This window comes from Pseudochaenichthys georgianus, unplaced genomic scaffold (assembly GCF_902827115.2).
Source record: "Pseudochaenichthys georgianus unplaced genomic scaffold, fPseGeo1.2 scaffold_828_arrow_ctg1, whole genome shotgun sequence".
In the NCBI taxonomy this organism is placed as follows: Eukaryota; Metazoa; Chordata; class Actinopteri; order Perciformes; family Channichthyidae; genus Pseudochaenichthys; species Pseudochaenichthys georgianus.
This window is the reverse complement of record NW_027263376.1, coordinates 1-14,096: the sequence shown is the minus strand read 5'-3', so window position 1 is coordinate 14,096 and position 14,096 is coordinate 1. Positions and strand designations below refer to the sequence as shown.

General features: G+C 43.7%; 1 protein-coding gene across 1 annotated transcript in view; it reads right to left on the bottom strand.

Moving 5' to 3' along the window:
- The window catches only part of slc7a10b (solute carrier family 7 member 10b), a 49,923-nt gene extending 40,004 nt beyond the window's left edge, over positions 1–9,919 (bottom strand). Inside the window, exon 1 of the mRNA XM_034080026.2 lies at positions 9,749–9,919. Coding sequence (XP_033935917.1) covers positions 9,749–9,887 — 139 coding nt within the window. The 5' untranslated portion in view covers positions 9,888–9,919. The remainder of the gene's footprint in view (positions 1–9,748) is intronic.
- Positions 9,920–14,096: the final 4,177 nt, after the last annotated feature.

Below are 14,096 nucleotides of genomic sequence, written 5' to 3'. Positions count from 1 at the left end.
TCCAGCACCAGTCAAAGGTTTGGACACACCTTCTCATTCGAAGGCTTTTATTTATTTAAATACTTTTCTACATTGTAGATTAATCAATGTTTATTTATAGCCAATATCACACATGTTACATTTGTCTCAGTGGACTTCACAGTGTGTACAGAACATCAGTATGACAATACGACACCCTCTGTCCTCAGACCCTCTGTCCTCAGACCCTCTGTCCTCAGACCCTCTGTCCTCAGACCCTCTGCCCTCAGACCCTCTGTCCTCAGACCCTCTGTCCTTAGACCCTCTGCCCTTAGACCCTCTGTCCTCAGACCCTCTGTCCTCAGACCCTCTGTCCTCAGACCTTCTGTCCTTAGACCCTCTGTCCTTATACCCTCTGTTCTCAGACCCTCTGTCCTCAGACCCTCTGTCCTCAGACCCTCTGTCATTAGGCCCTCTGTCCTTACACCCTCTGTCCTTAGACCCTCTGTCCTCAGACCCTCTGTCCTTAGGCCCTCTGTCCTCAGACCCTCTGTCCTTAGGCCCTCTGTCCTCAGACCCTCTGTCCTTAGACCCTCTGTCCTTAGACCCTCTGTTCATAAATAAAAAAAACTATAAAAGAACATATGGAATTATCTAGTGGACGAAAAAGTGTTAAAAAATCCAGAATATGATTTATATTTTAGATTCTTCAAATCAGCCCCCTTTTGCCTTGATGACAGCTTTGCACACTCTTAGCTTCTCTATATAAATATACATACATAATATATATGAAATAATGTATTATATTATATTATTAGTTATCAGTTCTGGTAACTTCATAAATAACTCCGTCTGAAAGCAGAAGTCTAGCGCAAATAATTGAAATCAAATATTACACCAATTGTATATAATATCCTTTGCAAGGTCTTGCGGGCCACGTGAAATGAGGCCGCGCCCGGATTTGGCCCCCGAGCCTTGAGTTTGACACCCAGTCTATATATTCATGAGAGGAAACAGCTGGTCCTCCGTCCCAGACTCAGACTGAACCCAGACTCAGACTGAACCCAGACTCAAGCTGAACCCAGACTCAAGCTGAACCAGACTCAAACTGAACCCAGACTCAGACTGAACCCAGACTCAAGCTGAACCCAGACTCAAGCTGAACCCAGACTCAAGCTGAACCCAGACTCAAGCTGAACCAGACTCAAACTGAACCCAGACTCAGACTGAACCCAGACTCAAGCTGAACCCAGACTCAAGCTGAACCCAGACTCAGACTGAACCCAGACTCAGACTGAACCCAGACGCAGACTGAACCCAGACTCAAGCTGAACCCAGACTCAAGCTAAACCCAGACTCAAGCTGAACCCAGACTCAAGCTAAACCCAGACTCAAGCTGAACCAGGACTCAAGCTGAACCCAGACTCAGACTGAACCCAGACTCAAGCTGAACCCAGACTCAAGCTGAACCCAGACTCAGACTGAACCCAGACTCAAGCTGAACCCAGACTCAAGCTGAACCCAGACTCAGACTGAACCCAGACTCAAGCTGAACCCAGACTCAGACTGAACCCAGACTCAAGCAGAACCCAGACTCAAACTGAACCCAGACTCAGACTGAACCCAGACTCAAACTGAACCCAGACTCAGACTGAACCCAGACTCAAGCTGAACCCAGACTCAAGCTGAACCCAGACTCAGACTGAACCCAGACTCAAGCTGAACCCAGACTCAGACTGAACCCAGACTCAAGCTGAACCCAGACTCAGACTGAACCCAGACTCAAGCTGAACCCAGACTCAAGCTGAACCCAGACTCAAGCTGAACCCAGACTCAGACTGAACCCAGACTCAAGCTGAACCCAGACTCAAGCTGAACCCAGACTCAAGCTAAACCCAGACTCAAGCTGAACCCAGACTCAAGCTGAACCCAGACTCAGACTGAACCCAGACTCAGACTGAACCCAGACTCAGACTGAACCCAGACTCAAGCTGAACCCAGACTCAAGCTGAACCCAGACTCAAGCTGAACCAGACTCAAACTGAACCCAGACTCAGACTGAACCCAGACTCAAGCTGAACCCAGACTCAAGCTAAACCCAGACTCAAGCTGAACCCAGACTCAAGCTGAACCCAGACTCAGACTGAACCCAGACTCAGACTGAACCCAGACTCAAGCTGAACCAGACTCAGACTGAACCCAGACTCAGACTGAACCCAGACTCAAGCTGAACCCAGACTCAAGCTGAACCCAGACTCAAGCTGAACCCAAACTCAAGCTGAACCCAGACTCAAGCTGAACCCAGACTCAGACTGAACCCAGACTCAAGCTGAACCCAGACTCAAGCTGAACCCAGACTCAAGCAGAACCCAGACGCAGACTGAACCCAGACTCAAGCTGAACCCAGACTCAAGCTGAACCCAGACTCAGACTGAACCCAGACTCAAGCTGAACCCAGACTCAAACTGAACCCAGACTCAAGCTGAACCCAGACTCAAGCTGAACCCAGACTCAAGTTGAACCCAGACTCAAGCTGAACCCAGACTCAAGCTGAACCCAGACTCAAACTGAACCCAGACTCAAGCTGAACCCAGACTCAAGCTGAACCCAGACTCAAGCTGAACCCAGACTCAAGCTGAACCCAGACTCAAGCTGAACCCAGACTCAAGCAGAACCCAGACGCAGACTGAACCCAGACTCAAGCTGAACCCAGACTCAGACTGAACCCAGACTCAAGCTGAACCCAGACTCAGACTGAACCCAGACTCAGACTGAACCCAGACTCAAGCTGAACCCAGACTCAGACTGAACCCAGACTCAAGCTGAACCCAGACTCAGACTGAACCCAGACTCAAACTGAACCCAGACTCAGACTGAACATGGAGAAGCAGAGCTTAGCTCCATGCTGCACAACACTCACAGGAGACGCTCACCTCTTTTCATTGATCTCTTTTCCAAGGGAGACCTGCTCAAGTAGGTTCCACATTAAACATAAAAACATAAATAGAACAACAAAAGGACATCATCCAGCATCATTTACATAATGATCCACATGTGCAGGTACCAACAGCTTCCGATTGAGTAGCATCCAACCGAGCTTTAAAAACATTTAGTGGCACCAGATTGTTCAGTTTCCATTTCAATTGCAGACTATTCCAAGACAGAGGAGCTGCGCATCTAAAAGCTGTCTTCCCTAAAGCTCCTGTCACACTGTCCCGAAATGTACACCCGATGGACACACGATAAAGGAAATGTTCAAATTCGGCTGTGATCGTAGCAACATCGGGCCGTTCGTGAGGGCATCTAAGCCTTCGTATGACCGCCGGTGGAGTTTCTCAGGCTCCGGCAGCAACTTCGTGAGCGGCAACTTCGTAAGGCACTCGTGAGGGCATCTTGTCAAGTCGTGTCAACTTCGTGTTATCATCGGTGCATTCGCCCTCACTCTGATCGGGGCGAATGCCCGATGGCACCGAGGATAACAAGATGCCCTCACGATGGCCTTACGAAGGGCAACATGGACACACGAATTCAACACGAAAATGAACCTTCGCAAGGTCCTTCGGCAATTTTTTGGTATGCCAAAGATTTTGCCTCCGCTCACGAAGATGCTGCCGGAGCCTGAGAAACTCCGCCAGCGGATGCCCTCACGAATGGCCCGATGCTACGATCACAGCCGAATTTGAACATTTCCTTTATCGTGTGTCCATCGGGTTGTTTTATTGCACAACAAAATCATGTAAACATATGATGTAAATAACCCAATTTGTGTTCTGTGAAACTGAAAAGGATATAATATTTTATTTTGAAGGAGAGTTGACAGGAAGTTGTTGTTGTTATGGAAACAACATGACGGAGAAAACGTAATATTTTCTTCATATAAAGACGGATAAAGTAAAGAACACAGTCTGAAAATATCAGTACAGTATCATAGTACTGTAACATAATTGTTTTTGGTACTTTCATTGCAGTTGTATATCTTAAATGTAATGTAAATGTTGCCTTCGCGTGTGGTTCGGGGCCATCTTCGTGCGAAATTCACAGTTCCATATTCGTGTGTCCATCGGGTGTCAACTTCGGGACAGTGTGACAGGGGCTTTAGACAGTCCTAACAGTTGGCACATTGGCATTCGATCTCAGGCAGTAGCCACTCAGTGCGCTGTGATACGCAGCATCTAACTTGTTCAGGCAATTGGCAGGTGCATTCATATAGACCAGATCCCCAGAGTCCAGCACAGGTCAAAGGTCACAGAGCCTCTTCCTGGCCTCAAGGAGAAACAGGACGTGTTCCTGAAAAAGAACCCTAGCCTCACCCTCAGCTTTTTAAGCAGGTTATTGACCTGAAGTTTAAAAGAGAGACAATCATCAAGCCAGATACCCAGGTATTTGTAACAGGCAACCACTTCAAGTTTTATTCCTTGCGTAGTTACAATATCTAAAACAGGCTCTGGAGTCTGTTTAGCTTTAGAAAAGAGCATCACCTTGGTTTGATCCACATTTAAAAGAAGCTTTAGTTCAGAGAGCTGAGTCTGAATAATGTTAAAAACAGCCTGTAATTTAACACCAGCCTCCTGAATGAGGGACCTGCACAGAACATCACGGTATCATCCGCATAGTAGTAAAGTAGCTTCATCCACATTTTCACCTCAACTGTTGATATAGATGGAGAATAAAAGTGGTCCTAAAACAGAACCCTGTGGTACACCATTAGAAATGTTTAACCACTCAGAAGACAGTCCATCAAAATGAACACATGGGACCTTTCAGAAAGGTAGTTCTCAAACCACCCACTGCATTGCTGGATATGCCGATACTGAGTAGCCTCTGCTTTAAGATGCGATGATCAACGGTGTCAAACGCTTTGGAAAGGTCAACAAACAGAGCTGCACAACGCTGCTTATTATCTAAAATACTCGTATTGTCATTCACACGTTCATTGTGGCAGTGATGGTGCTGCGCTTCTTTCTGAATCCTGACTGATGTTTAGACAGGATGACATTTGTACATAAAAAGTCCTTTACCTGTTCACTCACTAGGCGTTCAAGAGCCTTAGCCAGAACTGACCACTTAGAGACGGCCTATAGTTATTTAAAATAGTTGCCTCCCCTCCTGACTTCACTCTCTTCTTCCCGGACTGCAACCGGATAACACGACCTTAATTACTCTCTAATAAAGTTCCCTTTTGCACCTTCATTGCACCGCCTCTGACTCCCTATCTCTCGGCACTACACTCCTCTGTTTTCATTGAAACAGCTCCGTATATGCACCAGATGCTAACAACAACAATACACGTAAGGTCTCTCTCTCGCTCGCGCCACACACACACACACACACACACACACACACACACACACACACACACACACACACACACACACACACACACACACACACACACACACACACACACACACACACACACACACACACACACACACACACACACACACACACACACACACACACACACACACACACACACACACACACACACACACACACACACACACACACACACACACACACACACACACACACACACACACACACACACACACACACCCACCCTCCCGGTCCTCCCGATGGCCAGTCGGTGCCTGCCGGTGAGCGTGGAAGTGTGTTCTGCCACAAGCTGTCAGCATCAGCTTGCAGATAGTATTTTAAACTCGATGCGCTCTGAAGCTACGGGGCGGCCGAGGAAAAAAAATACACGTGCGTTAATCGCGTTAAAATAATTAGTGGCGTTAATTTTTTTTTTTTTCATGGAATACAGAATGTGACGTTTGGTTGAAGTTCTGTCAGAAAGCGTAGAGCTGAGAGAACTGTTATTTCCTATATATTGATTGTTGTGCTTTCATTCATGTCTTAATGTGTGCACGTGTATAAATGTGTCTGTTGATTGGGTACAGGTGTCTGGGTCATTCCAGAGTTGGAGGACATGTCCCCCATTTAAAGAATCTAATAACCCATGCCCAAAATGCTAAAACATGCACTTGTTGTGTTAAACATACTTGTCTTGAGACAACAGGTATATCAAGTTGTAGAAAAAGTGGTTTCAAAATATTATTTAAATGATCGAATGGCTCTCGAACATCCCCTAAATGGCATTTTTCTCTTGTCCCCGCTTCTTGGTGACCAACGTGTCAAATATAACATTTAAAAAGGGATTTTATTTACTGTTTTTGGTATCATTCTGTTGATGTCTCTTGTAAGGGTAAAATCTATTCGTTAAATCATAAACACATTTTAGATAACAGTAATGTTGCACAGAAGGTGTCCCTCAACATGCGTTCAACCCTGCTACCCAAACCTGTTTAGATCGGCACAGGAAGTGAACAAACTGTAAGTCAGATGACACACAGGAAGTGACATCAGCAAGCCATGTTCTGGGTAGACCACAACTAAGTCCTCTCTTTGATTTTTCATATTTGTACAATGTTTCCAGTCTTAACAGAGTGTGGCACTCCGACCCACTCAGCCCTGTTACTCATGTTATCAGAATAAAGCATATTCATTTCAAAGTTGTCTTTCTTGCATTAGATATCCAAGTGTGTCCTTGCCTTGAAAGTAGCATTACATGCTACATCTTTTTATTTTATTTAACCTTTATTTAACCTTCATTTCACCAGATAAAAGCATGGAGATAGAATCTCATTTGCAAAGCTGACCTGGCCAAGAAGGCAGCAACGTTACACAGAACACACACATAAAATACAGAGAACACAACTAAGAAAACAAAAGATAGAAAAGCAGTCCCTACATTGAGCATCAGGACAGTAAGAAAGGCACTACTTATCACTGCACGAGCAGCTGCTGGTAAGGACTTCAGACAACTTCAATCTAAAGCATGCTATTGAGACAAGTGCCCTCAGTTTGAGGCGTGACTGAAGGTCGTTCCAAGACCAAGGACCAGAATAAAAAAGACTCCTTTTCCCGGCCTCAGTCCGCACGGCAGGAACCTGGACCCGTATCCAGGCACCTGGACCCGTACCCAGGCACCTGGACCCGTACCCAGGCACCTGGACCCGTATCCAGGCACCTGGACCCGTATCCAGGCACCTGGACCCGTATCCAGGCACCTGGACCCGTACCCAGGCACCTGGACCCGTACCCAGGCACCTGGACCCGTACCCAGGCACCTGGACCCGTACCCAGGCACCTGGACCCGTATCCAGGCACCTGGACCCGTATCCAGGCACCTGGACCCGTACCCAGGCACCTGGACCCGTACCCAGGCACCTGGACCCGTATCCAGGCACCTGGACCCGTATCCAGGCACCTGGACCCGTATCCAGGCACCTGGACCCGTACCCAGGCACCTGGACCCGTATCCAGGCACTGGATCTGAGGTTGTAGGAGTCACAAACTGGAGCAAATCTGGCACATCTGTACAGAGGAAGCTTTCCTAAAACGGCTTTATACATTAATAAACATCTACATATACATCTAGCGATACTTCCTGAGGTTGGAGCTCAAAGTAGCATTGCTTTTCAACCCTGTTACTGTAATTAGAGTAGCAGGGGTAATTCTTCATAGGAAAATATACATGTGATGCCGAGCTGGCAAATCACTTTTTTTGTGGTTTATTATCTGTTTTTCATAAATACATAAAAAATTAAATTAAATAAAAGGTTCATTTTTCAAAAATGTTGGTGTCTGAATTGTCCTCCAATTCTGGAATGACCCACATACATATTTTTATATATATGTAGTTTTTGTATTCGGGATTGTGGGACACAGTATTTCGATCTCTCTGTCTGTACACAAACGGAAAGATTGACAAGTGGACTTTGACTTGGAGCTGGATCTCCAGACGTGGCTCCATGACCTCCGGCAGGTGCATGAACACCAACGGCCTGCCGCCTGCTGTCCGTTCTGCTCCAGCGGACAATGTTCCTCTGCCTGACCATACTTCCTGCTCTTCAGATATTTCAGCCACGTAAGCACTTAACACAACCAGAGGTGGGAACTACATTTACTTAAGTACAAATCTGAGGTACTTTATTTAAGTATTTCCATGTTCTGCTACTTTGTACTTCTACTCCTCTACAGTTCAGAGGTACATGGTGTACTTCTACTCCACTACATGTACTTAATCCCTTTAGTTACTTCTCAGATGTGGATGAATGAAGTGTTGAATCAGACTTTAGTTCCACCTGGAGTGAATCCACCAGCTACCCTGCAGTCTACAAAGTACTTCAGACTAGCTGCACCTCCACCAGCTACCCTGCAGTCTACAAAGTACTTCAGACTAGCTGCACCTCCACCAGCTACCCTGCAGTCTACAAAGTACTTCAGACTAGCTGCACCTTCCCCAGCTACCCTGCAGTCTACAAAGTACTTCAGACTAGCTGCACCTCCACCAGCTACCCTGCAGTCTACAAAGTACTTCAGACTAGCTGCACCTTCCCCAGCTACCCTGCAGTCTACAAAGTACTTCAGACTAGCTGCACCTTCACCAGCTACCCTGCAGTCTACAAAGTACTTCAGACTAGCTGCTCCTTCACCAGCTACCCTGCAGTCTACAAAGTACTTCAGACTAGCTGCTCCTTCACCAGCTCTGAGAACACTTTCATGATCAATCATTATAAAACATATATATATATTATTCTGAAATGGACCAATCTGCACAACGACTACTTTCACTGTCTTTCACTATATTTAGATGAGAATACTTTTCTACTTTCACTTGAGGAACATTTTGAATGCAGTACTTTTACTGTAATAGAGTATTCCTACACTCTGGTACTTCTACTTTTACTCAAGTACAAGATCTGAGTACTTCTACTTTTACTCAAGAACAATATCTGAGTACTTCTACTTTTACTACAAGATCTGAGTACTTCTACTTTTACTACAAGATCTGAGTACTTCTACTTTTACTGAAGTAAAAGATCTGAGTACTTCTACTTTTACTCAAGTACACGACTTGAGTACTTCTACTTTTACTCAAGAACAAGATCTGAGTAATTCTACTTTTACTACAAGATCTGAGTACTTCTACTTTTACTCAAGTACAAGATCTGAGTACTTCTACTTTTACTCAAGTACACGACTTGAGTACTTCTACTTTTACTCAAGAACAAGATCTGAGTAATTCTACTTTTACTACAAGATCTGAGTACTTTTACTTTTACTATGGATCTTTTACTTTGTCCATGGAACTGCCCCTCCCTACCTCGAGGAACTCCTCACCCCCCATACCTCCTTGCGGACCACCCGTTCCAGCAACTCCAACTTCCTCAACCCCCCCAGGACTAAGCTCCGTGCTCTGGGAGACCGGGCCTTCTGCTCGGCTGCCCCCAGCCTGTGGAACGCTCTCCCCGACCGCACGAGCACCACAGACCGTGGAGGCTTTTAAAAAAGGCCTCAAAACCCATCTCTTCAAAAGAGCCTTTGCCCTTTTTATCACCCTTTTATTTTTATTTTTATTTATTTTTATTTTTTTATTGCTTTTTAATTAATTCTACCGTGTTGTGTAATGTTTATTTATACTGTTCATGCTCACTACTTGTAGCACTTCGGGATTTGCATTCAAATATGAAGTGCTTTATAAATGGAACTCATTATTATTTCATTATTACTACAAGATCTGAGTACTTTTACTTTTACTACAAGATCTGAGTACTCAAGTCCAATATGTTGTTAACACTAGTTTGTAATGTGTGAGTTCTGCAGAAACAAAGACGTGTTTTTCTAAAGTTCTTCAGAATAAAGTGATCTCTGTTTTGTCTTCAGAGTAAAGCCCCCCCCCACCCCCACCCCCTCCTCTTCCCATAATGTTTGTTCTCACCTATGATGATGGTGCATGCACTCAGCAGCCCGATCTCCTTCTTCAGAGTCACCCTGTCCGGGATCTCCTTCTTCTCCTCCTCCTTTTCTTCATGTTTCTTCTTCTTCTTCTCCCCGGGGGTGCAGACGGGTCCCTCCATGTCCTCCTGGTCCTCCCTGTGCTGCTGTCCTCTCCTCGCTCCGTATTCATGCACGGTCAATGGGCTGCGCATGCGCAACAACCTGCTTGCTGTCCGGGGCAGAATGTTAAATACCCTGCACTCTCCGTGAGGCGTTCAGGGACCCCGGGAGGAACCTGCTCTCCCCCCTGTGTTTTTACAGCTCCAAAACAATTATAAGAATACAAACGCTGTAAAAACAAATGGCTGATAAGTACACCTTGGTATAAAAAAACGTATAGCAGTATATTTTGTGTGTAAATTAATACCAGAGGTGGGAAGTAGCTAAGTAGATTTACTCTGTACCTAAGTACACTTAGTTTAGAGGTACTTGTACTTTACTTGAGTATTTCCATGTTATGCTACGTGGTACTCCTCTACAGTTCAGAGATAAATGGTGTACTTTTACTCCACTACATGTATTTAATACCTTTAGTTACTGCACAGATCTGGATCAATGATGTGAAATATGATGAATAGGAACATGACATAATATATAAATAAATAAATGCATAAATTAATGTATGAATAAAAACAGGAATACAATTATAACATAATAAATAATCGTGCAAATAAATACAGGAATAAATAAATACGAGGAGAGTTAATGAATACATGCATAATTAAATATGGGAATAATAAAATAAAATAAAAGTTGAAAATATATGTTTGGAGTTTATTCAGCAATGAGTACTTTTACTACAAAGTACATTTTCCTAATTGTACTGAAATACTTTAACTTCAGTTCCATTCTTGATGCAGTACTTTAACTTGAACCTGAGTATTTGTAGAGTGTGGTATTAGTATTTTTACTCAAGTAAACAATCTGAATACTTTTTCCAGCCCTGCCCACAGAGGACTTTGAATAAAGAGTGTTACTGATGTTTGATTTCCCCCCAGAGAGGAATGCTGCAATGTGGCACTTCCTGAATGAAAGTGAAAGTATTTCAGAGCAGAGCTGCCATCGAGACAAGCCTCTCTATTTCTCCCTAAAGGAACATCAAACTACTCCTGAACACCACAGCAGGATCTCGGCCAAACCCCGGTGAGTACAGAGACGAGACCACCGACTGAATATCTGCTCAACATTTAGTTTCAGCTAGAATCCAGAGAACAGCGACTCCAGATGAACTCGTGCTAAAGCTAGCAGGCCTGCTCACATGCTTTCTGTCAGAGCTCCTGCAGCTTGTCTTTGCACGGCAGCACAGCTGAGGATATTTACTGCGTTTCAACAACCAGTATTTGCTCTCAACTTCAGACAGGAAGTTCCTCTCTTTAACTGAGGTTTGCTGTGGGGGGTTCCTGGTTTTAGCTTCCATATTTTCTTCTGAGTATGCGTTTGATTCTCTGCTGTCTCCCTCTCTCTGATTTTCCTTTACTTCCTCTCTGTTAGGAACGTGACACAGACACTTGGACTCAAAAGCACGACTCAAAAATAAGTTTGCGGTTCAAAAAGGACTTTACTTAGATACAGATAAGGTACAAACAAAAAATCACTCCTGAGGCAAGAAAAAGCAAACTTCAAACATGGGAACTAAATAAACTTGACTATGAAAACTTGCTACAAAAGTCTCTTGTTATGAAAAGCTGGCTCTCTTGATGGCTCAAGATGAACTGGCACAGGACAAAGGGAGACGAGGACTGTATGCAAGAGGTAATGGGACACAGGTGGCAACAGTCAAGGGAGGGGCTGACAGTCACACGGGAGGAAGACCCACAAGGGCAGGAGAGCTCTGAAACGAGAGAGAAAATAAAAGAAGAAGTGCAGTGACAGGACTAGACAGGTGAACAAAGAGACTTGACTACACATAAATCTACCCTGGGCTATGAACTACACATGAAACAAATAACATGAACCTGATGAACTAACTTAACATGACATGAATAAACAGTGGCGGTTCTAGACCAGTTTGACTGGGGGGCCAGTTATTTTCTGAGGGGGGCAGAATAAATGCAGGACGAAAAAGAGAACTAGACAGTATGAAGTAATTGCGCATAAGAAAACAATGCAATACAGTTATTGGTATTTGTTTCAGTAAACTTATTTATTTCAGATATATCTTATAGTTATTACTGTTAGCTTCAGCTTAAGTTATAGTACCATTTTTGCACTAACACCATATCATATTTATATAAAAATAAAGGCAATGAACAGTTACATCTCTACTTCACATAAGGGTGTCTGCATCCCAGGCTGTTGTTTCCTTCCCAAAATCTCACATTACAAACAAAATCTTGCGGTTTTTGGCAAACCGATCAACAAGTTTACGCAACAAGAGTACCAGAAAATATACATTTTTAAATCCACAGAAAAGGATTTAATGTAAAAGTCTACAAATCTTAAATGTTGACTTTAAATGTAATAAAATACATGGATATAGATAGAAAACATAGATTTCAGATGTATTATTTCCCATAAGCACAGACACGTAGGCTATTTAACAAACATGAAGACTGAATACAGAATGCACACCTGTTCTGCACGCGCACTAATCAGTTTCGTCTATTCCGTCACATTTCTAATAAATGTGATATCTGGAAAACACACAGATTTACATATAAAAATAAAGGCAATGAACAGTTACATCTCTACTTTACATAAGGGTGTCTGCATCCCAGGCTGTAGTTTCCTTCCCAAAATCTCACATTACAGCAACAAAATCTTCGGTTCTTGTGATTTTTGACCGATCAACAAATAAGTCAAGATTCAAAGCCTTTGACCTCCTTGACTCAATACTAAGCAGACCCAGATTGCTCAGTCTCTCATCAGTGATGGTGGATCTGAGAAAAGCTTTGACCAGCTTCAATGTAGAAAAACTACGCTCACAGGAAGCAGAACTGACTGGGATTGCGACTGCTATTTTGCAGAGTCTGAAGAGCTCAAAACACTTCTTTATAGGCTCAATGAACCGAACAAGCTCCACTGTACCGTCAGGTCTCTGCATCCCAGTCTTTATGTTCCTATCTAACATTCTGCTGAACTGATATAGTTCATGCCCCAAGTCCTCAATATTTGCATCATACAACTGAGCAAATGAAAACAGAGTTGTCTCCTTCAGAAATGCATCACTGTTGGGGTTAAGAGCTTGGATGCTAAGCTCATTGAGCATCTGATCAATGGCAGGGGAGAAAAAGCCTGCACGAAGCCCGTGTCTCTGTCTCCCTCTGTCCAACAGTAGTCAGTGCGAAGCTTTCAGCAGGTTTAGAGCTCAGTCATTTTTGTCGTTTTGCTGCTGGCTGTATTGCAGTATCACTTCATCCCAACACTTCATCCCACAAGTTATCAAAAAAATGACTCCTGCCTGAAGTCATTCAATGTCTGAACTAAATATCCAACTAAATCCACAGCCTTTGAAAGGTCAAGGGATGAAGACTGTAACATGTCAGAGAGAAATGTTGTTTCTGCAAACACTTTACGGAGTGTTAGAAGATGCACAATGAATTCTAGATCCCTCTGTGCCAGCAGACCACGTGCCTCAATAGATCTCTCACCATTGCGTTCTTGGGCTATGTCTTGCAGTACTCGCTTGAGGGCCGGTAATCTATCCATTAGGGCTGTGGCGATACACTAATCTCACGATACGATACGATACACGATATTCAGCCAACGATAGGATATATATCACGATATTCAGCCAACGATACGATTCGATATAATTCGATACACTTATATCATTTTCTGAAAGATTTTAAAGGGACAGTGGGATCTGGTGACATCTTGTGAGTGTTCCAGTGACTTGGATTGAATTAATTCAACTGAAAACTGAAAGCATCAATTATACAATATATGGCTCTGACAGAGAGTCTCCAGCTTGCAAATGCTGGACAAAATGAATCAAAAGATCTGGTGAGAAAATTAGTTTCATTTATTGAAACAGTGCAAACTGTAGCTGTAAAGTGCAGTATCACAATGGAGAATGAAAAGGTGCAGCAGGTGGCGGAACACGGGGGATTTAAATGGGACTTGTTAGAAATTAAAATCAATGTTTTGATGGCATAAAGTACCATAAACATACCGTCAGTTTAAATGCTGTTTTATACTGAAAAACCAGAAGTTGTTGTGCACAACCAGTTGTTGAGCTTTTATTCTGAAAATCCTTTATCTCCGGTTAGCATTTAGCATGTGGCTAATATACAATTTCCTATAGAGGTGCATTTAGTAGCGATATGACACGGAGTGTTGCACACCGA